The sequence below is a fragment of the Carex rostrata genome, chromosome 33 (assembly GCF_964058835.1).
Source record: "Carex rostrata chromosome 33, lpCarRost1.2, whole genome shotgun sequence".
In the NCBI taxonomy this organism is placed as follows: Eukaryota; Viridiplantae; Streptophyta; class Magnoliopsida; order Poales; family Cyperaceae; genus Carex; species Carex rostrata.
Window position 1 is genome coordinate 3,920,361 of NC_135950.1, and position 24,733 is coordinate 3,945,093.

Consider the following 24,733-nt stretch of genomic DNA (forward strand, 5'->3'; position numbering starts at 1 on the left):
CTTCATTCCACTTTCAGAATTAACGTTTAATTACTTGAAATTAAACTGTGTTGAAAAGCAAAGTCGTCAACCGTGTTTCATATCCCCTATTTAATTGATTTCGAGATGCCATTTATGCTAGAATGAAAATATCTCCTATTTGATTTGGTGGGACACGTTTAAATATTTTTAATTCAAAACAAAAAGGAAAAAAAAATCAGTAACTAAATTAAACATACAATCTTTAACTAGATATGTTATTAATTAATTTATCTCAAAGAAAAAGAAAATAAAAACATCAGTAACTAAATTAAAAATTCAAAGCACACATGCACATACATACAAGAAATTTAATTAAGAGCTAGAAAACAATGCCAAATATGAAATTGGAGCCTTGGAGGTGTAAAATATGCATTGACTAGAGTCCATGCATGGCTCTATCAACAGCTATCATATATAAAGTGAAGGAACATGTTTGCATAAGTTGCGGACCTCATCTGCCTTACCATCATCACCATTATTCACCCAGGCCAATTCTTTAAGGTTGGTTAGGTGTCGTAGCCCCTGAGGAACACACAATTCTTTACATCGACTAATATCGAGGTTTTTAAGATTGGGCATGGCCCCCTCCTCTATCTCCCAGTCCTCTAGCACGGTCCAGCCCATAAGACTCAATTCTTCTAATTGGTTGAAGCCTTTAGCTGAACATCTTATTTTTCGATTAGTTTTGTCTCCCCATAGTGTGACTTTCTTGAGGCACTGTAGATTCTCCAGTACTGACATTACATCTTGCTTGAGGTGGTAATTATTAATCCAAAGATCAATGAGGTGAGGAGGTATCGTGGTAACATCAATCACAATCTCATTAGGGGTCATCTCTCCAAAGTTAGTAAAATCTGTTATTGATAGAGATTGTAGATGCTGATAAAATGGGAATTCCCTCATATCAAATATTTCTCCCGGAAAAGAACCATCTAGTTCGAGAGAGATCAGGTTCTTTAACGTGCCTAGGAAAGCGGCAATTACCATCCATGAACATGATTCGTTCTCTAAACTTAATGTATGTAAATTGGATAGATGAGGTAACCCAGTTTTCCATGATTCATTAGCAGTAACCCTTGTAAGCGTTTGCAAATTTGGTAGTTCTATTGATGGTGGCAGTTTTGGTTTATGTGATCCTGTCCGGACATGCCTCAGTGTCTTCATGTTCCATACACAATCAGGAAAATTATCTACGGTGCCGGGATTTGCTACATGTACATTTAGAAAGAGATCAAGGGTCTGTATACACTTCATGGTGCCTATCACTTTCTCCAAGTATCTTTTCTCATACTTGTCAAGTTGTCCAGTACACTTGTCCCTTATATACCCACTAAGACTCAGATATCTTAACTGAGTTAATCCCTCAAACATTCCCACATCTATGCTATCCATTTTATTCATTCCATTCACAGTGCTTACCACTTTGAGCAGCTTTTGCTTAGAACAATTCGGCATGACTTTATCATGAAAGCACAACAGACTGCGAAGGTTTTGGCTCATCACGAGTTTATCACAATCTGGATGGTGAACTGCCACACGACGCGCCCTACTCAAGCTTTGTTGATCACAATCTGGATGTGAATACACCACAAGAAAGTTATCTTCCTTGGCTTTTTGGATAGCAAGATCCCGTAAGAGATCGTGAATGTAGCAACTTTTAATAGAACCATCAAGAGATCTTTCTTTTACTTGAACCAGGCTCCTATTATATAAACAATAAGAAATTTTGTTTTAAACAGACAAGAATATCTGATTTGTAGAGCTCACATTTTTCTAAGGTAAGTAGTTAAAGAAAGTACTGATTCTGTATTATATATTAACATTCATAAAATTTAAGGATAGTAAACGTTTCATAAAGAAAAATATTTAGCTATAAAACAATTCAATTGGAAACTCTATACATAACATGGCTTTATTTGTTTTTTTTTTCATATTTCCCTTTTGTTTATCCTGTAGAGCTCCTTATATTGAATTCTTGTTGGATCCACATGATTTACTATACGACTAAAGGCTTTTATGAATAAATAAATAAATTGGAACTAGTACTTGTACACAATGATATTAGAACATTACAGTAAAATGCGTAATACATTAAATGAAGAAGTAATACCTCTGCACGAGATCCTCTAAGTAACTCTCCGCAGTTTCTTCTAATGTTCTGTTATCTTCTTGTAGTATGAAGCCTTCTGCAACCCACATTCGAATTAAATCTACAGCACGGATTTCATGATCTTCGGGAAATGCGGCAAAGTACAGAAAGCATGACTTACGAGCAAATGGTAGATCCTCATAACTAGTGCCTATAATCTCGCTACATTTCTTTCCATCATCAGCATGCCAACTCATTGTTTGTAACACCTTACTCCAAGCAATATAGTTGTGTGGTTTCCTTGATAATAGGCCTCCTAAAACAACCAATGCGAGAGGCAACGCACTGCATTTTTGAACAAATTGATCTGTGATATCACAAAGATCATTAAAAGTACTTTTATTTGGATCATGATTTGGAAGAGCCTTTTTCAAGAAAAGCTCTACGCTTAACTCCTTTGTTAAGAACCCAAGTTTGTATGGTTCACACGTGGGATCTGCATCCTTGGCAACTTCAGAGGACCTAGTGGTTATAAGTACTCTACTGCCATTATTTTCGTTTGGGAGTGCTTCTCCAATTTGAGTCCATAGGTCGTCTGTCCAAACATCATCAAAGACTATGAGGTACTTTTTGTCTCTAAGAGACCCATGAATCTCGATAAGAAAATCATTTGATTGCTTGCTCGGATCGATAGAAAGCTGGAGTTGTTTCGCTACTTTTCTCAAAATATCAATTAGTTCGAATTTTTGAGAAATAGCTACCCATATGCGAAGTCCAAATTGTGTCTTGATATCACCACTATAAAAATAAAACATTTTGTGAATTTTAGTATAACAAAAATGTAAAGATAATAGACTAAAAAAAGATTAAAAAAATATATATCTGTGTACGTTTTGATAGTTAAATTTATGCGTAAATAGAAAATTGTAATTTTTGTTACCAATCTAAAGGGCTTTGGTTTAGCCATTAGCTAGGTCGGCCGGAGACATCAATGTAGGTTCGAAAATGCAAAAGTCGTTGTCGACATAGTGATAAGACTTGTGAGAAATTCATGTTTTTTCAAACTGAACTCCGAATAAAACACACAAAAACTTATAATACGTTTTATTTGCGAATAAAATGCAAATTATGAATTATTTGCAATAAAAATGTGAAATAAATGCGAATTTAAAAAAAAAAATTCAGGATTTTTTTCTTCCTTGTTGTACCGAATCATTTATGAATTATATCCGAATCATACTCGAATCACGAATTTTTTACCTGTTGAACCGAACCCAAACTATTCATTTGTCACTTTAATTAGCGCTATACAAATAGATTTGCACAATATCAATTCGCAAGATTCAGCCGTTGTTTATGAGATCTAGCTTTTGATCATGTTTAGATTGGCACAATATCAATTACCGTACATGCAATACAAAAAGAAACATATCCTGGCCGGAATGGGATGGGATGGGATGGGTTGGGTTGGGTTAATGAAGGCATCCAACAAGAACAAATCAATTAAACCTTCAATGGCATACTTGGCTACTTTAATGAAAATGTTACAACCACAAGTAATAAATGCATAATTAATCATTATGATTAGATATGTCAAATTTTTGGATCGGGTTGGGTTCATATTAATTGGATCATGAAATTTCTTGTTTTTTTTTGGAAATGTCATATTCAGCCCGACATTTCAGGTTCAAGATGTTTGGTCATAATTGCTACTAACTAAATTTCTAATGGCTACTTTTCAAATCATGAATATTTTATTGGTTGTAATATCAGTCGTAATCCATAGTATCCAATTATATTTTGAAATACTTTATTATTAATAAGTATTGTTGGTAATATTAATTTACAACAAGTTAGTACGTAATAGTAACATTTAGTTATTGACATTAAAGAGTTAGATAAAATTGGACAATTTAGTTGGCCGGATCTCAAATTTTCATTTTATCTGAAAGTCCAGTTCATTTCCAATTCGGAATGCAGGGAAACAATATTATTGTGCTTTGAAAATTTATGCAAAAAAAGATTTGAACTGTCCAATTTTTGACATATCAACTCAAAATTTGAGATATATCAATGGATGTGAATTCCCATCTCAAAACCACTTCACTGTTCACATAATCAAATGCTAGATTCCGACGAATTCTTATCACCAGATATCATAATATTTTTGTTTAGATTCATATGAGGAAGTAATTCTCTCGTAATTCATAAATTCATCAGACAATTTGTTCAAAAATTGTAGTGACGGGATTTGATAATTTTGAAAATCAATTTACAATTTCAGAAAATTTATCAAACATATTTCATAATTTCTACAAAAGCTTGAAGTTGAAATCAATAGTGGTGAGGTCAGAACAAAATTGGAAACACTTGTTGATTAAATATATATAAAATTCAACAAACTCTATTGTTGCAAATAAGAGTTTAATCATCTTGAATCAAACAATTATATTAAAACTAAAGGTGCTTTAAAGAAAAATATATATATATATATATATATATAGCGCACATACCAATTAATTATATACTTTTAGTGCGAGAGTCGTTTTTCCAAGTCCACCACCTCCCCAAATGGAAACCACAATACGATTCTTAGTGGTCTCATCCAACAATTTTTTGACAACATGGTCTTGGTCCTCCTTAAACCCGACAATATCGGGATCAATGTCTGGTAGCACGGGTGGTCTAATGGGCAGTTTGATCTCTCCGCTGTCCTCGCCCAGAGTATTAATCCCATACCTTGTTGAAATTAATAATTTAGTTAGAAATAATAAATATAATTATTTGGTTAGTCAACTAATTAGAATGAATGTATTTGAAAATTTATACATAAATTAAATGTTTAGATTTTCTAGAGTTATATCAATTTAGTGTGAAAATTTGTGTCACCCTTATTTGTCTTCCTCATTCTCTTTTCCACTAAAACACAAAACAAAATACTCCAAATACAAATTAACATATATACCTGACTCTACTCTTCTCGATCTCATCCATCCTTTTCTGGATCTGAGTTATCTCTTGGACAAGTTTGTGTACAGCCGGTAGTTCTTTTGTTGTCTTCAACTTCTTTTTCATGGACTCCATCATACCCGTGGGCTTTTGCAGTTTTGGAGAGACCTCCGAGAGAAAGGTGTCAATGGCATCTTCTATTAAGTAGGCAACATCTCTCATCTCCTTTACCCAATGCTTTTGTCTCTCATCGGTTATCTGCTTTTTGTCTGCATCCTTCATGAAAGCCTGAATCCAGCCGAGTTGACGGGTCAATGTCTCTACTTGATCATCAACGTTGTATAGCTGTAAAACCTTCTTAACTCCAACATCAATGAGCTTGGTCAGCAAAACCTTTACAATGCTCTCAGCCATCTCTCTTCTGTATTCTAGGTGATAGCTGAAACTAGTTAGAAACAATTAATAAAATGTTGGTGTATTATGAGAAAGGCATGACAAAAGGAAAAGAGGAATGTACATTAGCTTGAATGAAGGTTGTTGTAGGGGAAAGCAATCCAAAAGAAGTAGAGGAGAAGATAGTAGAAAGATTAATTATTCACACACTTAAACATTAATTACCCAGTTGAATGTTGAAACTTGAAACATAACAAAAAATAGCACATAATACTCTTTGGGGGAATTTTATCAAACATTTGACGTGCACAAACAAAACAAGCAACAAGATGGTGTTTATCACAACATAATTCCAGGAACAAGCAATAGAAGAAAAAAAACCTCACGAAAGTATAGATCGAAGAGTGATTTTCTTACCAATGAGGAGAAGAAAGAAATTGGAGTTGAGTTGCACAGCCTAGCTAGAGCCCGGTGGAGAGAAGTAGGAGCGGAATAGGAGAGGTGAGGTAAGACTGAGAGCTATATCAAAATCTCTGAACAATTGAAAGGTTAATTATTGAAGCGGATGCTATGTTGGGTGAGTGGAGACGTGGAGTCCACTCTGAATTGAAGGGGACGACTAGATCAATAATGAGCAATGTTTTCTCTGTTTCATGAAAAACGGTCAAGTCCAGTTTCCCTTTCAAAGCTGAGGTGATTGGTTTCTCCTTTGTAAATCGGAGGAAATAAACAAGGAATCAGATAAAAGTATTTTGGTAGAGTCACCCAAAGAGAGCAGATATGATTGGGAGTAAGGCGGCTTGTTGAAACCCAAAGGAAATAAACAGTGACTACTTTACTTTACGTTCATATTTTGCAATTTTAAAGTTCAAAATGTCGATTCGAATCACTCAACATGATCTCCATATTGAAATGTTCTTGGAGACCAAATTTTACATTTTTTGCAAATTTTTACTATTTATTAAGACACTTTGAAAATTGCCGATCCAGCGGTTCAGAAATTTTTACTGTTCATCCGGATTTTAAGATTTTCAAAGTGGCTTAATAAATAGTAAAAAAATTCCAAAAAATGTAAAATTTAGTTTCCAAGCATATTTTAATATAGATTAAACATCTAACAGTTTGGATTGGCTATTTGAACTTTGAAAATGAAGATATTGCGTGAAGTAAAAATGTGTTTTATTTCGCAACTCACCGTAGCCTTACTCTATATCTATATATATCTATATATCTATATATATATATATAGAGAGAGAGAGAGAGAGAGAGAGAGAGATGAGCTACGCTACTCCATGGAGACGCGTTGGTGCTCCATGGCACTATATTTTTATTTTAAAAATCCAAACGACCGATCCGAACCGTTCAACATGATCTCCATATTGAAATGTGCTTGGAGACCAAATTTTACATTTTTTGGAATTTTTTTACTATTTATTAAGCAATTTTGAAAATTCCTGATCTGATAGTCCAAAAATTTTTACTGTTCACATCAAAACAATAATTTTCAAAATTGCTTAATAAATATTAAAAAAATTTCAAAAAATGTAAAATTTGGTCACCAAGCACATTTCAATATGGAGATCACATCTAACTGTTCGGATCGGTAATTTGGACTTTTAAAATGAAAATACAGCGAGGAGTACAAACGCATTTTACTCCATGGAGTAGCATAGCTCATCTCTGTCTCTCTCTCTCTTTATATATATATATATATGAGGTATCAAGTTACAACAAGTTACAACAACTATTTTTTACATTTTCAAAGTCCAAATCGTCGATCCAAACTGTTAGATGTGATCTCTACAATAAAATGTGCTTGGAGACCAAATTTTATATTTTTTGGAATTTTTTTACTATTTATTAAACAATTTTGACTTTAAAAACTTTAAAAATCGAAAGTGTAATTTGGTGTCACCAAAAAAGGTGTAATTGGATCCCTTGTCTTCTTTTATAAATAGATATTTCTTAGGCAACATGCAAACAATGTAAACAAATATTAATCGTAAGTGGATCCCTCCTTATGTGAACATGTTTCGTTGATATTTCTTATAAATTGATATTTCATGCTGATTTGTCAATTTTAATATTGGAGTTCACTATAATTCACTACTCGTAGCTTGACAATATCGATTGAATTGTACATGCAAGCAACATTTACTAATTTATCTAATTGTGCAATTAATCCACATAAAAGTTACAATTACATATATATTTTTCATCTCTTTATTTACAATTACAACACATCATATATATGCAACAATTTCTTTTGATTTGACTAATTAATTCACTATATTTTATTAGACAATAAATTTACAAGATCATTATCAATTATCTTGACTAGGTTACAAAGAAATTGGTCAAACTAACTTTCAACTAATAAAACATGTTCTAAACAATAAATCATGTTTTCATTCCAAGTCTTCAGCAGTGCAAAAATGGACATACGACAGTGGACTTACGTTGTTGTTTAAACTCTTTCGCAAACCACCACTTAATTCAAAGGGAGTTTGTGTAAGAGATTAAACAACAATACACTGTCGTATGTCATTCAAACATTGTCAAAGAGTTAGGATCAAAATATGATTTAATTTTAAGAACATGTTTTATTAGTTGGAAGTTAGTTTGACCCATTTGTTTGGAACCTAACCAATATAAATTATGATTTTCTTATAAATTAATTTAGTGTCTAATAAAATATAGTGAAAATCAAAATAAAATGAAATTTATCAAAAGCTGTCCGGCTAACATGAATCCATGCAAAATATGTTGTAAATATTAAATCATGTTTTAATTCCGAGTCTTTGGCAGTGTAAAAATGGCCACACAACAGTGGACTTATATTGTTGTTTGAACTCTTTCGCAAACCACCACTTAATTCAAAGGAAGTTTGTGTAAGAGATCAAACAACAATGTACTGTTATGTGTCATTCATACACTGCCGAAGAGTTGGGATCAAAACATAATTTAATTTTAAGAACATATTTTGCATGGATTTTGGACAGCTTGTGACACCCATCTCATTTAACCTACTACTTTACATGAAGCAACAAAACAATAAAAAAGCAGATCACAATCAAGATCAACACACAAATCACAATTAATACTTCTAGTTGTTTGTTGAGAATCGAAGATACTTCTGCCTCATTTCAGTATATTGCAACTTGTCTGTAAGGTTGCTGCATATGAGGATTTAAACTTACGTTATACAAATTGGCAGTGTTGTCGCACCAGCCCATCCATTGATTGCATCCTGGACATATATAAAATTTTCTCCCCAGATTATGTATGGTCTTCGAAAGCTTCACAACAGTCGGCTTAAAACATTTATTGTAATTATAAGGTTCTGATGAGTAACGACTAATTTGGCTACTCATTTCGCCTATACAAAACAAAAAATAACATTAATTAACTAAACCCTAGTTTAAATTAGTTGTTCCCTAATTTAAAAAACCATTCAAAGTAACAATTAAAATAAACAGAAATTAAAGGAGGGAATAGTGATCTAGCATACGAATTTATGACTCCGGGAGAGGAAATGCTGATCTTTATCCGTCGATCGATTTGGGAAGTTAAAATTCGCAGCGAGCAATATAGTAGAATACTTAATTTGGGGATATACTGGAAGGCTCTGGAGAGAAATGAATCGATCAACCTAGGGTTTATTGGAATATATGAAATATATAACAGCGTCACCATCGATTCAATATGGTAACGAGTTGTTATTACTTTGTACTAGACCAATGGATCATGAAACAGTCATATGGTAAAAGTAACTCCCTCAGTGCCATCCGCCGGTTAGTCGAACTAATGTTCAAGAGTCGCTCAATACTAACTGTTCGTGAAACTTAACCGATGGCTTAGGAGGGGGTCCATCAACGCCATAAGTTTGTTATCCAGAACCGATGGTAGAAAGTGCAACGTAATTATAGTGCCGCCACTCGCGACGTACACCATCTGTGCAGAAGCACATTCGATGGTAAAGTGGTGATGGGAAAAATATTTTTTGTAGTAGTGTGGATTCAATAATCAGGTAGGAGATCTGTCGGAGAGGAGGCTGTTGAGGGGAGGCCGTTGGTAGGTCAAGTCTGGATCTTCCTCGATGCCAGCAAATGGTGGACTGGTGTGTCACCACTGCTAAAGAATGACGCCCTGCAAGCAAGAGAGAGATGGAGATTAACTTTTGCAAATTGCATAAGAAATTATAGGGAAAAAAAATAGAGACGAAGGTCATTAAAAACAGTTAAATTAGAGAGTGGATAAAATTGTAGATAAAACGTAGACAAAAATCTGTAGACCAAGATCTTTTCTCTTTTCAATGAATATGTGAACGTAATAGCATCGGCCCCGAGCCGTTCACGCCAAGGGCACGTTAGTTTCAAACAAAAAGTGTCTTGGAATTGGAAGGATTCCTAATTTTCTCCATTCCATGATGAAAGGACATGTCCAGTTGTCTCCTCAAAGCAGAAGTGATTGGTTTCTCCATTGGTTTGTCAATGGAGAAAATGAAGAAGGAATCAATTGAAAAATGAGCCGAAGAGACAGAAGTGCATGGAGAAAAGCATTTTTTTTTTTTTTTGGGTATAGACATGGTGAGTAGGGGTGGTACAAAAATTCGTAGTTCTTGATTTGGTTTGAGTTTGATTTGAGTTTAGTTCGATTCGAAATTAGTTTGTTCTAAAACAAATCAAATCAGTTTGATTCGAATCTTATTCAAATCAAACTCAAACTGGATATAATTCGTTCAAAATTGATTCATGAACTATTTAGGTTCGAATCTGAAATAATACAACTAATAGATTCAATCATTAATATTTAATAATACAGGAATCAAACTTACATCATAGCTCAAAATTATTAATATAATGGTAATTTATAATAGAAAAATGTTTCAGAAGCGTAATAAATTAATAATGGAATAAGTTCCATTTGACTAGGTCCATGCCGTGATTTTAATCAATCTAGCAGTGTAAGAAGTACGAAAATCTTGAATTGGTCCATAATCTATTAGTGTGAATTCGTGAAAAGTAAAAGAAAACCGTGTAAAGTTTGTTCCGCGAGAAGAAAACCAATGCATAAACTACTGGTATAACTAGGGCTCCTAAAAAAAATTGTAGTTCGTAATTCAATTGACTTCGATTCGAAAAATGTATAGTTCGCAATTAATTCGATTCAAAATTAGTACGTTTTGAGACAATTCAAACCCAGTTCAATTTGAATCTTATTCAAACTGAAACTCAAACTAGAATAAATTCAATTGTGTTTGATTCGTTGTTGCCACCCCTACTGGTGATCGAGTCAGGACTCCACATTATTTATTTATTTATTAAAAACCAGTATTTTTTTTTTATTGAAAATCAGTCTAACATGCTCTTAGCATCAATGGCTCGGGACCCTATGATATCATGTTCACATATTAATTAAAAACCGGTCATTTTTATTAATTAATAACCCAAAAAAAAAACGTTTTTATCAAAATAACCCTAATTTCTGAATTTTTTTAAATCTGACCAGACCGCCAGGATCACTGACGGTCCATTTTCATAGCAGACCGCCAGTGATCCTGGCAGTCCACTATACATTAATCCCCCCCGAACCGCCCCCTCTGTCTTCTGTCTCTGTTTAGCGCACAAGAGATATGGGAGAGAGAGAGAAAGGACACGCGGAAACCGTAGAGGCTAAGAGAAATATGCGTGTCGGGCAGATCTATACTCGAATACTGTGACCGTTAGATCTATGCACACGCGTCCCGGGTTCGGCTGAAACAGGAGTACAGGACAGTGACTCCGCACTCCCCAATGCTAAAGTTTTATATTCCTATTTGAATTGACACATTTACCCTCAGTTATATCACCCTAATTACATTGTTACTTTTTAGAATCTTGTTACCGGCTACTGTATGTAGACGTGTAGCGTACAGGTGCTATCGGGTCGAATAGGTCTAGATATTATTATATTTGAATTTACGGTCTTAATTTCGATTCAATGAATCAATGAATAGAATATTAAATTTTATAGTTTCAAAAATCAATGAATAGAATATTAATACCAATTTATTTCAATTAGCGAAAACACAATAAATTTTAATGATCTCTGTAGAAAGACAAATGTACGGTACACAAAGAGATCAAGATATGCATTAATTAGCTTCAAAAATTTATAAACAAAAAATGAATGTGACATTTGATTTCAATGATCTGTGCGAAAAGAGCAACAAATTTCATTTAAAAATAAAAAAATGCAAATGATTGTATTTTTATAATTATTAATATATGTTTTATATTAAGTAATTATAAAAGAAATGATATTAATACGGGTATCGGGTCGGGTTCATTAATACGGGTATCGGGTTAGGTTCGGTTATGAGTTGGTTAATTAAATAAAATTCATATGCTATCCATTATAGTATCGGTTCCATTTTAAATTCGGTTCGGTTTCGAATCGGATCGGGATAATCGGATAAAATTAGCACATATATATAGTGTAGTGTGTCCGCTGTCTGTTTTACACTTGTCGAAGATCGCACCAATTAACATCGTACTCGGGAATCTTTTTGCCGCTACTGTTTGTAGTGAGAATTGTCTGTTTTACCCTTAAGGAGATGCATTTTGGGAAGATTCATGAAGGTTCCCTTCTCCGGTTGTTCGGGGTAATTTGCCAGGTACCGCCTTAGAAAGGAAATGACAAAAGTACCCAAATCATTCATGTTATCTTTGAGCGTCCTATAAAGAGTATGACAAAATGTCTATGCTACCCCTGGAAACTCAACAAGACTACAACTTCTGGGAAACTTGATTCGAGTACCCCGGGGTGTTTATTGTAATATTGCAGACATCGTGGCGGTCTGGTGACTCGCATGGAAGTCTGCTGTCTGCATCTCCAGAAACTTCGTATTCTTCTCGTTGTCACGTGAAATTCCAACTTGAAAATTCCTTACTGATCAGAGTGGACCGCCAGGATCACTGGCGGTCTGGTCCATAGTGGACCGCCCAGGTCCCTGGCGGTCTGCTATGGAAGTGGACCGCCAGTGATCCTGGCAGTCTGGTCAGATTTGAAAAAATTCAGAAATTAAGATTATTTCGATAAAAACGTTTTTTCTTTGGTTATTAATAAAAATGGCCGATTAAAAACTAACAAGTGACCATTAAGATATTAATCCTTCGCTCATCCAAAGCTTTGGTCCGTTAAGGTTTGCAAGGGCCATTTAAATCCTGGCTTTTAAAATCAAGGAAGTTTGAATCTCCAACTTGTAATAAAAACCGGGCTTTTTTTTGTGAAAATTGGATGGTTAAAACGATCTTACGTGGATTCAATAACATAAGCGGTCCTTTTAATGAACCAATTAAAGCAAATAAGTATTCATGTCCGATTTTCTTCGATTCATCCGATTCGGTCTAATTTTTATAACACTGTTTTTTTTTTTAAACATTTTTGTACTTTTCTTTTTTTAATAAATTAACTTAAAATCGGAAAAAATAATTAAACATTACCAATCACTTTCATGTTTAGTTGATCCTGTCACATATGGTTACAACGATCAAACATGATAAATAAGTGACAGAGACAAATAGCATACATTTGTGAGAGAAATAAGTGAACTCAATATAATTGCATAGAAGTCAAATCGAGATTGATTTTTCCTTCCAAGTTTTCCTTAAACAGTAATGTAAAAGCATAACATAACATAATGTGAACAAAATGTTTTTGAAGATGGAAGCTAGTCTCGTTGTGTTAATAATTACGTTTAATTATTTTTTAAATTATAAGTAAGTTTATTGAAAAAATATCAGAAGAAATATTTAAAAATGTGAAAATTTGTAAAAAAAAAGGTAAGTAAAGATATTGAAATGTTTCACACTAATGATTTATAAAATATTCATTTTTTTCTTAACTTTATTTTTTTCATTGAAAAATCATGGCAGAGGTTGCCAGTTGCATTAAATAAAAGGTTCCCAAATGGGTTACAGGCTTCCAGCGCTGCAGCACATAGATAAAAGAAAAAGCATTAAACGAAACTGCTCAAAGGGATATGTGCATGCTCCTGTACCAGTATGTGAATGCCCTTGTACCAGTATGTGAAACTTAGCAAGAACTTGCCCAAATCCTCACCTCTTGACTGATCTCCTGTACTAGTACTTGGCAAAATCTTTCAAAAAGCCTCACCTCTTGACTGATCCTCACTACCACCTGCTGTGATTGGATTTTGCTCACTCTAAATTTGTTTCCAAAAGAACCAGGATGTACACACAAACCACGTTGTCCAGTCCTCTTTCTTCATTCTTCCGGATTAATAGAGTTACAATGAATATGTCTCCATTCCAAGTCCAAGTGACTCAAGACGGAAGACATGTAACTGAGTTAGTTAGATATATAGTTTGTTAGTAACTGATTACTGTTAGACAATATTGTTTTTTTGAGAGAACCTGTTAGACAATATTGTTAGCTTGCTGTTATCAATAACAGTTGTGGTTAGCATGTCTATATAAGATAGTGTACATGTAAACAAATATTGATAGACAGATCAGAAATACAATTCATTCAACTCTCAGTCTCTCTACTCTTTAGTCTTTACAATTAGTTATATGGATGGTCCAAGAGTTGAGTTGCAATTGCAAATGGGCATTCAAATAAATGGTGAGTTGCTGTTTCAAACATCACACACTTCAAATCACAATTTATTCTCCTCTTCTCCATGACATCATGGGTTAAAATTTTATGTTTCAGCATTAGATATTAGAAGATTCTAATCGAATCCATAAATTGCCATCCTACTTATCCCCCTGCCATCATGGTTTTATAGGTTGAGGTCGCACTGTATTCTCCATTTCCTGACCAACTCTATCACATCATTTGCTTGTTTATTTGTTTCAGTATTTTTAGGATAAAACACTTTTGTATAAACAAGTTAAACCAATATTTCATACATTATATGTTACATTAAATTGTTCATACATGAATCATACAATACACAGAAGTTCCTAAAATGATTGTTTTCATAAATCCTGTGTGATACAGTAAATTAACGTTCCCTGTCACTTGACGATGCCCTTGTATAATTTGATTACAGACATGATGTTTCATAATTAAAATATCTTAGAGGGATCTGTGCTGTTCCCGTTTGCAATATTGAAATATCTTGGAGGGATCCAATTGAAATTTTCTCTTGTATAGAGATTCATTCAATTGAAATATTCTTAGATTTGTGCTATCTCTGGCAGTCGAGAAAGGAAAAGAAGAGAACATTTTGAAATTTGGGTATTTTTTTTGTAGGCCAAGTCCACCCTAATTAAATAAAAAAGAAAAAGGAAAATATTGGATTTGGTGGCCTCCTATTATACACCAACTTGGCATTACACTGCATATATTATCAATGAAATTATAAATACTGTAAAAATTAAACTAAAATATCCTTCTTTCAAAATATTTTTTATAACAAAATGTTGTTATTATAGGTCCTTCAACTTATTTTTTATCTCTTCATTCCTTTCTCTCTTTCTCCTGCATGCCCATGACATGCATCCACATTTTTTTTCGCATTTTTCAATTTTAGTTTTTAATTTCAACATAAAGATTTTATAATCTTTGACATCCTGTTTAAAAAAATAACTTCCTATTTAAAAATATTATTTATAAAGTATTACATTTAAATAATATAAAATAGCAAATGAATGACACTATTATATTAAAAAAATACAATAAAATATCAAATGGATGACACTTTGAAATCTTTCAGAGCAAAATATAAAATGAGGAGGGTTCAAATGCCTTCATTTTTTGTGCCTCCATCATGCCTCCATTTTTAAAAACTTTAATAATTCAAAATTTAAAACTTAAAAATCAAAATAAAACCGTTGGATATAATCTACGTCATTCCTCATTCAAATCCTGGTTCCTTTCTCAAATTCAGTTTACTGATATGAGCTTAATTTTTGTTTTTTGTTTTTTTCAATTACTGATTGGTTCAACCTATATATGTTGATTGAGTACTGAAATTATATATATATTCCAAGAAATCTGATATGATCATGTAGCTATATTTTTCAGGCGGATGTGGAATTAAGGTGCGTTGCTCTCCTGATCGATACTTTAAAAGGATATATAGATGGACACAAAATTTAGTTAATGATTTATGGTGAAAGTGGTAACCAAAAGAATATAAAAGAACAAAAGGTGTGGGACAGGACAGGCCTTGTTTCACGGGAGAGAAGCCAGCTCAGGTATTTATATATTATCGGATTGTTATTTTGTGCCTCATAGTAAATTTAATTAAAAACATATTTTGTGCGTCATAGAAAATAAAAAAACATCAGTAATTAAATAATAAATGCAAAGCACACATGCATACAAGAAATTTAATTAAGAGAATAAATGCCAAACATGTTTCACATTTCGAACAACACAATATTTTCCATAGTCTTAGAATTAAAAATAGACAAGATATATACATGGGCTAGGAATAGGATGCATGTCTAACACTATTTTATTATTTCATGATATTTAATAATTTTGAGAAAACATATTTTGTATGTTAAGTAAGTATTTTAGTTTTTGATATCAAAATATACATATTTTGGGTTGATAAATTTTCTTGAATCAATTTGAGTTTATTTGTGACTTTAGAAATTAATTTGGGTTAATTTATTAGGTTTTTTCCAGATTTTATGCAAGGTATTTGAATTTATTCGGAGTTCTCCAAGGTTGTAAGGTTATTTTTTGGAAAGAATATTTTTTTCAATGCAAAATAGTTTTAATTCATTCCACCTTCAGAATTAACGTTTAATTACTTGAAATTAAACTGTGTTGAAAAGCAATGTCGTCAACCGCGTTTCATATCCCCTATTTGATTTCGAGATGCCATTTATGCTAGAATGAAAATATCTCCTATTTGATTTGGTGGGACACGTTTAAATATTTTTAATTCAAAACAAAAGGAAAAAAAAACCAGTAACTAAATTAAACATACAATCTTTAACTATGTTATTAATTTATCTCAAAGAAAAAGAAAATAAAAACATGAGTAACTAAATTAAAAATTCAAAGCACACATGCATACAAGAAATTTAATTAAGAGCTAGAAAACAATGCCAAATATGAAATTGGAGCCTTGGAGGTGTAAAATATGCATTGACTAGAGTCCATGCATGGCTCTATCAACAACTACTCTATTATATCAAGTAAAGGCACATGTTTGCATAAGTTGCGAACCTCATCTACCTTACTCTCATGGCCATTCCTCCCCCACCACAATGCTTGAAGGTTGGTTAGGTGTCGTAGCCCCTGAGGAACACACAATTCTTTACATCCACCAATCATGAGTGTTTTAAGATTGGGCATGGCCCCCTCCTCTATCTCCCAGTCCTCTAGCACGGTCCAGCCCATAAGACTCAATTCTTCTAATTGGTTGAAGCCTATAGCTGAACATCTTATTTTTCGATTAGTTTCGTCTCCCCATATTGTGACTTTCTTGAGGCACTGTAGATTCTCCAGTTCTGACATTACATCTTGCTTGAGGTGGCAATTTCGAATCCAAAGATAAATGAGGTGAGGTAACATGAAAACATCAGTGGCCATTTCATTAGGGGTCATCTCTCGATAGTTAGTAGAATCTATTTCTAGATGTTGTAGATGCTGATAAAATGGGAATTCCCTCATATCAAATATTTCTCCCGAAAATGAACCCTCTAGTCTGAGAGTGATCAGGTTCTTTAACGTGCCTAGGAAAGCGGCAATTACCATCCATGGACATGATTCGTTCTTTAAAGTTAATGTACGTAAATTGGGTAGATGAGGTAACCCAGTTTTCCATGATTCATTGGCTGTAACCCTTGTAAGCGTTTGCAAATTTGGTAGTTCTATTGATGGTGGCAGTTCCGGTTCTTTTGCTCCTGTCCAAACATGCCTCAGTGTCTTCATGTTCCATGCACAATCAGGAAAATTATTTACTCCGACATTTGCTCCATGTGCTGTTAGACGGAGATGAAGGGTCTGTATACACTTCATGGTGCCTATCACTTTCTCCAAGTATCTTTTCCCATACTTGTCATCTCCTCTAGTACAGTGGTCACTTAGCTTCCCAAAAAGATTCAGATATCTTAACTGACTTGATCCCTCAAACATTCCCACATCTATGCTATCCATTTTATTCACAGTACTTACCACTTTGAGCAGCTTTTGCTTAGAACAATTCGGCATGACTGCATCATGAAAGCACAACAGACTGCGGAGGTTTTGGCTCATAACGAGTTTATCACAATCTGGATGGTGAACTGCCACACGACGCGCCGTACTCGAGCTTTGTTGATCACAATCTGGATGTGAATACACCACAAGAAAGTTGTCCTCCTTGGCGTTTTGTATAGCAAGATCCCGTAGGAGATCGTGAATGTAGCACCTTTCAATAGAACCATTAGGAGATCTTTCTTTTACTTGAACCAGACTCCTATTATATAAACAACAGGAAGTTTTGTTTTAAACAGACAAGAATATCTGATTTGTAGAGCTCACATTTTTCTAAGGTAAGTAGTTAAAGAAAGTACTGATTTTGTATTATATATTAACATTTATAAATTTTGAGGATAGTAAATGTTTCCTAAAGAAATATATTTAGCTATAAAACAATTCAATTGGAAACTCTATACATAACATGGCTTTATTTGTTTTTTATTCTTATTTTCTTTTTGTTTATCCTGTAGAGCTCCTTATATTGAATTCTTGTTGGATCCAAATGATTTACTGTACGACTAAAGGCTTATATGAATAAATAAATAAATTGGAACTAGTACTTGTACACAATGATATTAGCACATTACAGTAAAATGTGTAATACATTAAATGAAGAAGTTATACCTTTGCGCAAGATCCTCCAAGTAATTCTCCGCAGTTTCTTCCAATGTTCTATTATTTTCTTGTGGTATGAAGTCTTCCGCGACCCACATTCGAATTAAATCACCGGCATTGATATCACGGTCTTCGGGAAAAGCGGCGAAGTACAGAAAGCATGACTTGAGAGCAAATGGTAGATCCTCATAACTAGTGCCTATAATCTCGCTACATTTTTTTCCATCATCAGCATGCCAACTCAATGTTTGTAACACCTTACTCCAAGCTGCATAGTTGTGTGGCTTTGTTGATAATAGGCCTCCTAAAACAACCAATGCAAGAGGAAGCGCACCACATTTATGGACAAATTGATCTGGGATATCAGAAAGATCATCAAAAAAACTTTTATTTGGATCTTGATTTGGAAGAGCCTTTTTCAACAAAAGCTCTAAACTTAACTCCTTCGTTAAGAACCCAGGTTTGTACGGTTCACATGTGGGATCAGCTTTTTTAGCAATATTTAAGAACCTAGTGGTTATTAGTACTCTACTTCCAGTATTATCATCTCGGAGTGCTTCTTCAATTTGAGTCCATAAATTGTCTGTCCAAACATCATCAAGGACTATGAGGTATTTTTTTTCTTTAAGAGACTCATGAAGCTTGGTAAGAAAAACTTCTTTCGTTAGTTGTTTGCTTGGATCGATATGAAGATTGAGTTGTTCTGCTATTTTTCTCAAAATGTCAATTAATTCGAACTTTTGAGAAATAGCTACCCATATGCGAAGTTCAAATTGTCTCTTGATATCATCACTGTAAAAATAAAAATTTAGATGATTTTAGTATAACAAAATGTAAATATAATAGACTCAAAAAAGATTAAAAAAATATATTTGTCTTATTTTGATGGTTAAATTTATGTTTAAATAGAAAATTGTAATTTTTTTTACAAAAATTACAAAAAATTTGTAAAAGCTGTAGGCGCCATACAATTACTAAAATTGCAAAAGCTGTCGGTGCCATACAAATAGATTTGCACAATATCAATTTGCACGATTCAGCCTCACTTTAAGGTTTGAGATTAAATCTTATTGCTTTGAGATTCAGACTAGTGCGGGGACAGTATTATTGGACTTTGAGATTTGTGCTAAGTTAAAAAGAATAATCCGGATTCACTAATTGTAAAAGATTCTCTTGTGCAATATTAAAGAGGATGTCAATTCGTTTAGATTTGTACAATATAAATAACCATGTATGCAATATAAAAGGAACATAACATGGCATGCTCTCAATGCATGAACTGTTCGGGTTGGGTTGGGTTTAGTGTTTACCAAATAGGTTGGGTCAGATCCCGTCGATATGAACTCGTCTGGGCCACGGTTTCCACGGTTCTCGAGTCCGACGAATATACGGGTTAGCTAGGATTGGGTCTGGCAGGTCTCATTTGGAGGAGTTTGACCAAACCCATGCTAGACCTTTGGTCCAAAATTAACACGGGTCAGTCCAGGTCTTGGTCTTGGTCTAGGTTTTTTTTTTTTTTTTTTTTTAAAAAAAAAAAAAGCACTGGACTATTTCTAGCCGAAACGACACTGTTCCTGGCCGAAACATGTCTATTTTTGTTTAGTCCGGTCCGGTCCAGGTTTGGTCCGATCCGGGTTTAAACGGGTCTCGGGTTGGTCCGGGTTGAGGCTAGTCAAGTCTAAAGTCTGGCCGGGTCGGATTTTTGGAGGTCTAGTTCAAAAAATAGGTCCAAAGCCTTGCTAGACCTGACCCTAGCAGGGTTAGTTGGGACCGGTCCGGGGGTCTAGCTAAGGTCAGTGTGGTTCGGGGGCGATCCACGGTTCAGCCGATTCAGATCTGACCTGGTCGGGATTTTTCAATTCACTAGCTGGGTTGGGTTGATAAAGGATTCCAACAAGAACAAATACAATTTAACCCTCAATGGTCTACTTTAATGAAAAGATTCGATCCGACATGTTTTGTTCAAGATGTCCGCCGGTCATGATTGCTGCTGACATAGTGTGTTTTTAATTTAATGGTCGTAATATCAGACAGACCATCATTATCTAAATATATTCTGATACACTTTACTATTAATGAATATTGTTGGTTTCTTAAATAACTAGCTAATATCAATTTACATCTAGTATGGTACCTAATAATAACATTTAGTTGGCTGTTATAAAACGTCTAGATATTAAAGAGTTAGATAAAATTGCACAATTTATGGTGCTTTGAGATTTGATTTGAACGGACCCGATTTTCATATATCAACTCAAAATTTGAGATATCTCAGAGGATGCTCAGATCTCAAAACCACTTCACTCTTTCACCTGAGGTCACATAATATTTTTCTTTAAATGTAGACTGTTCAATCAATATCCGAGGAACCCCATGCATTTCACCTCATTGGTCCAGATTCTGATCTGGACGGTGAGGATCTAAACAGAAATATTTTTACTTACAAAACTAATTATATGAGGCAGTTGTTTAGAAATTTGGCAAATCGATTTAAAATTTCTGTAAATTGATCAAACATATTTCATAATTTCTGCAAAGCTGCAAGTTGAAATCAACAGTGGTCGAGTTAGAACAAAATTGGAAAACATTTGTTGATTAGAAATATATAAAATTCAATCAGCTCTATTGTTGCAAAATAAAGAGTGTAATCAACTTGAATCAAACAATTAAATTTTAAAAAAAAGATTTATTTTTTAAAAAACAAATATATAGCACATACCAATTGTATACTTTCCGCGCGAGAGTCGTTTTTCCAAGCCCACCAATTCCTCAAATCGAAACGACAGAACGTCTCTTAGTGGTCCCATCCAACAACTCCTTGACAACATGGTCTTGGTCCTCCTTAAACCCGATAATATCGGGATCAATATCCGGTAGCACGGGTGGCCTAATAGGCAGTCTAATCTCTCCGCTATCCTCGCCCAGAGCATTGATTCCATACCTTGTTGAAATTAATAATTTAGTTAGAGATAATAAACTAAATTCAATGGTTAATTAGTCAAATAATTTGGGTGAAGGTATTTGAAAATTTATACGTAAATTAAATTTTTATATTTTCTAGAGTCAAGAGAGTTGAAAAATATTAATTTAGTATGAAAATTTAAGCTACCTTTATTTTCCTTCGTCATTCTCTCTTCCACTAAAACACAAAACAAAATACTCTAAATCAAAATTAATTAACATAGGTCGTGAATAAACCAACATATATACCTGACTCTACTCGTCTCGATCTCAGTCAACCTTGTTTGGATCTCAGTTATCTCTTGGACAAGTTTGCGTACAGCTGGAAGTTTTTTTGTTATCTTCACCTTCCTTTTCATGGACTCCATCATGCCAGTGGATTTTTGCGGTTTTGGAGGGACCTCCGAGAGAAAGGTGTCAATGACATCTTCTATTAAATAGCCAACATCTCTCACCTCCTTCACCCAATGGTTCTGTTTGTCATCTGTTATATGTTTGCTGTCAGCATCCTTTAGAAAAACCTGAATCCGGCCGAGTTCGCGTTTCACAGTCTCTACTTGCTTATCAACGCTGTATAGCTGTAAAACCTCTTTAACTCCAACATCGGTGAGCTTGGTCAGCAAAACCTTTACAATGCTCTCAGCCATCTCTCTGCTGTATTCTAGGTGGAGCTGAAACTAGTTAGAAACAATTAATAAAATGTTGGTGTATTAATTATGAGAAAGGCATGACAAAAGGAAAAGAGGAATGTACATCTGCTTGAATGAAGGTTGTTGTAGGGGAAAGCGATCTAAAAGAAGTAGAGGAGAAGATAGTAGAAAGATTAATTATTCACACACTTAAACATTAATTACCCAGTTGAATGTTGAAACTTGAAACATAACAAAAAATAGCACATAATACTCTTTGGGGGAATTTTATCGAACATTTGATGTGCACAAACAAAACAAGCAACACGATGGTGTTTATCACAACATAATTCCAGGAGCAAGCAATAGAAGGAAAAAACCTGAAGAAAGTATAGAGGAGTGATTTTCTTACCAACGAGGGGAAGATAGAAATTGAAGTTGAGTTGCAGAGCCTAGCTAGAGTCCGGTGGAGAGAAGTAGGAGAGGAATAAGAGAGGTGGGACTGAGAGCTATGTTTTCTCTGAACAATTGAAAGGTTAATTATTGAAGGGGACGACTCGGTCAATAATGAGCAATGTTTTCTCCGTTTCATAAACAACGGACATGTCCAGCTTCCCTTTCAAAGCTGAGGTAATTGGTTTCTCCAGTGCCTTGGAAATTCGGAGGAAATAAACATGTGATTGGGAGGAAGGCCGTTGATTGAGAATTCTTATCCTCTGCATTAACTCAAAAGAGAATCTACTTTTAGATTCGGACAGAGTAAATCCGCACTAATATTAAAGGAATCTCTATATTATAAGCAGGAATCGGATTGGCTCCATTTAATATCAAACGATTGAGATTCATTACTCGAAAGATTCATTTTTAAGTTAATGCAGAGAATATGCATTCGCTGATTGATGCTAGCAATGTTGGGTGGGTGAAGATTCATTAATTCATTAATAATGATGGCACTAAGAGCGCGTGTAGGGGTGTCAATGGTACCTTTTTAGCCGTTTACCCGACCCGTATCGTATTCGATAAGGCGAGTATGGGTAATTTTTTTTTTTCGTTAGCTTATTGGGTATGAGTATGGGTAATAATTTTTTTTCGTTAAATAAATGGGTAAGGGTATGGGTAATGACTATTTCGTACCCGTTATCCTATAGGGTAATTATAAAATCCAAATATATATTCAATTCAATTTCCAACACACTTAAATGTATATTTAATTCAATTTTTAACCCACTTAAATGTATATTCGTGTTTTTGAATTTTTATTCTTTATAAAAAATAATTTAGTTGGAATTGATTGCACATTTATTTTATTTTTTATTAGAAATGCAATTATATATGTGTTAAAATGAATGAGTTTTTGATGTTTAATTTGTTAAATATAATAAAACTAATTATTATACTAGTATTATCCGTTATTCACCCGCTACCGTTTCGTTACCCGATAATATTAACGGGTAAGGGTAGGGTAGGGTAAAATCAAATTTTAATGGGTATGGGTAGGGTATGGGTAAGGTCAATTTTAATGGGTATGGGTATGAAAATGTCTTCACCCGACCCGTACCGTACCCATTGACACCCCTAAGCGCGTGGGGTCCACTCTGAAGTGCAAGCCACTTGGAATTGTCGGTCAGCAAAGCTTGTTTAGATTCCTTATTGGTATTTTTAAATTCATAAGGGCTTCTGGAAGAAATTGTAGGGCTTGTACTTCAATTGTTTGAAACTTTTGGGTTTTCCTGCAATATTTTCAACCATCCTTCTTTTCATATTTGTTGAGATTGATGCGGGTACATCAAGACCATGAAGATCATATCGGGTCCTAGAATTTCGATCCAATAATTCCTTTCGTGTAAACTGAAAGGTTATATAGATTTAATTTACATGTCTTTACAACAAGTGTACAAGTAATTGTTTCACTCAATCTTACAAAATTCATTTTTCTTGTCAATCAACCATATAGTTGATTTTTTTATTTATTTTGACTGATTTTGATATAGCCTATTCCTTGCTACACAAAAAGTTCATAGTTTGTAATTCGATTTAGAGTTTGATACGGAAAAAGTTTGTAATTAATTTAATTCGAAATTAATTTGTTCTCAAACAAATCAAACCAGTTCGGTTAGAATCTTATTCAAACTCAAACTCACACTGGATATAGTTCGTTCAAAATTAGTTCGTTATTAACTATTTAGATTTGAATCTCAAATAATACAACTAATAGCTTCAATCATCAATCTTTAATAATGCAAGAACCAAATTATTAATATAATGGTCAATTATAATATGAAAATACTTCAGCAACTTCAACAGTGTAACAAATTATGAATGGAAATAAATTTCATTTCATGCCGTAATTTTAATTAATCCAGCAACTTAAAAGGTAAGAGAATTTTGAGTTGACCCATAATTTGTTAGTGTGAATTCGTAAAAGGAAACTGCATGAATTTTGTTTCACGTGAAAAAAACTAATGCATAAACTACTAATGACTGCCAAGAAATCCATAGTTCATGATTCGATTGACTTCAATTCGATTCGAAAAAAAGCCTTTACAATGCTCTCAGCCATCTCTCTTCTGTATTGTAGGTGGAGCTGAAACTAAGTAAGAAGCAATAGAATGTTGGTGTATTATGAGAAAGGCATGACAAAAGGAAAAGAGGAATTTAAATGCCTCAACTAGCTGCCGGTTGCTGCGTCATTTCATTGGTTAATTAATTAATAGATAGTGGTGGACTAGTGGTTGATGCCAATGAAACATTAATTATTTTTAAATTATTACCTTCCAATCAATGTGTGAACTGTGATAGCATCATTTCATTGGTTAATTAGCCGCCGTGACGACTGGACTGCGAAGTCGGTCAACAA

General features: G+C 33.9%; 4 protein-coding genes across 4 annotated transcripts in view; all 4 read right to left on the bottom strand.

The window, feature by feature from the left end:
* Positions 1-230: 230 nt before the first annotated feature.
* Positions 231-3,128, bottom strand: LOC144548690 (putative disease resistance RPP8-like protein 2). The gene is made up of 2 exons (XM_078297420.1): positions 2,132-3,128; positions 231-1,723 (listed from the first exon to the last, which is right to left on the bottom strand). Exons 1-2 carry the CDS (start codon positions 2,923-2,925, stop codon positions 430-432), a joined length of 2,088 nt encoding a protein of 695 aa, XP_078153546.1. The 5' UTR covers positions 2,926-3,128; the 3' UTR covers positions 231-429.
* Positions 3,129-3,784: 656 nt separating this feature from the next.
* Positions 3,785-5,950, bottom strand: LOC144548696 (putative disease resistance RPP13-like protein 3). Its single transcript, XM_078297426.1, has 3 exons — positions 5,870-5,950; positions 5,076-5,480; positions 3,785-4,849 (listed from the first exon to the last, which is right to left on the bottom strand). Exons 2-3 carry the CDS (start codon positions 5,471-5,473, stop codon positions 4,627-4,629), a joined length of 621 nt encoding a protein of 206 aa, XP_078153552.1. The 5' UTR covers positions 5,474-5,480; positions 5,870-5,950; the 3' UTR covers positions 3,785-4,626.
* Positions 5,951-16,411: 10,461 nt separating this feature from the next.
* LOC144548688 (putative disease resistance RPP8-like protein 2) overlaps positions 16,412-24,733 on the bottom strand; it is an 84,705-nt gene continuing 76,383 nt past the window's right edge. Inside the window, exon 5 of the mRNA XM_078297417.1 lies at positions 16,412-17,888. Coding sequence (XP_078153543.1) covers positions 16,607-17,888 — 1,282 coding nt within the window. The 3' untranslated portion in view covers positions 16,412-16,606. The remainder of the gene's footprint in view (positions 17,889-24,733) is intronic.
* LOC144548697 (putative disease resistance protein At1g50180) lies at positions 18,938-21,951 on the bottom strand. Its single transcript, XM_078297427.1, has 3 exons — positions 21,497-21,951; positions 21,006-21,227; positions 18,938-19,078 (listed from the first exon to the last, which is right to left on the bottom strand). Exons 1-2 carry the CDS (start codon positions 21,892-21,894, stop codon positions 21,056-21,058), a joined length of 570 nt encoding a protein of 189 aa, XP_078153553.1. The 5' UTR covers positions 21,895-21,951; the 3' UTR covers positions 18,938-19,078; positions 21,006-21,055.

Excerpts from the sequence above, each read along its gene's own strand:
- LOC144548696 (XM_078297426.1), bottom strand. The coding sequence starts at position 5,473 with ATGGCTGAGAGCATTGTAAAGGTTTTGCTGACCAAGCTCATTGATGTT. Across the intron at positions 4,850-5,075 it reads ATCGAGAAGAGTAGAGTCAG|GTATGGGATTAATACTCTGG; the intron begins GTATATATGTTA and ends AATTTCAACAAG.
- LOC144548690 (XM_078297420.1), bottom strand. The coding sequence starts at position 2,925 with ATGTTTTATTTTTATAGTGGTGATATCAAGACACAATTTGGACTTCGC. Across the intron at positions 1,724-2,131 it reads TTAGAGGATCTCGTGCAGAG|GAGCCTGGTTCAAGTAAAAG; the intron begins GTATTACTTCTT and ends TTTATATAATAG.
- LOC144548697 (XM_078297427.1), bottom strand. The coding sequence starts at position 21,894 with ATGGCTGAGAGCATTGTAAAGGTTTTGCTGACCAAGCTCACCGATGTT. Across the intron at positions 21,228-21,496 it reads ATCGAGACGAGTAGAGTCAG|GTATGGAATCAATGCTCTGG; the intron begins GTATATATGTTG and ends AATTTCAACAAG.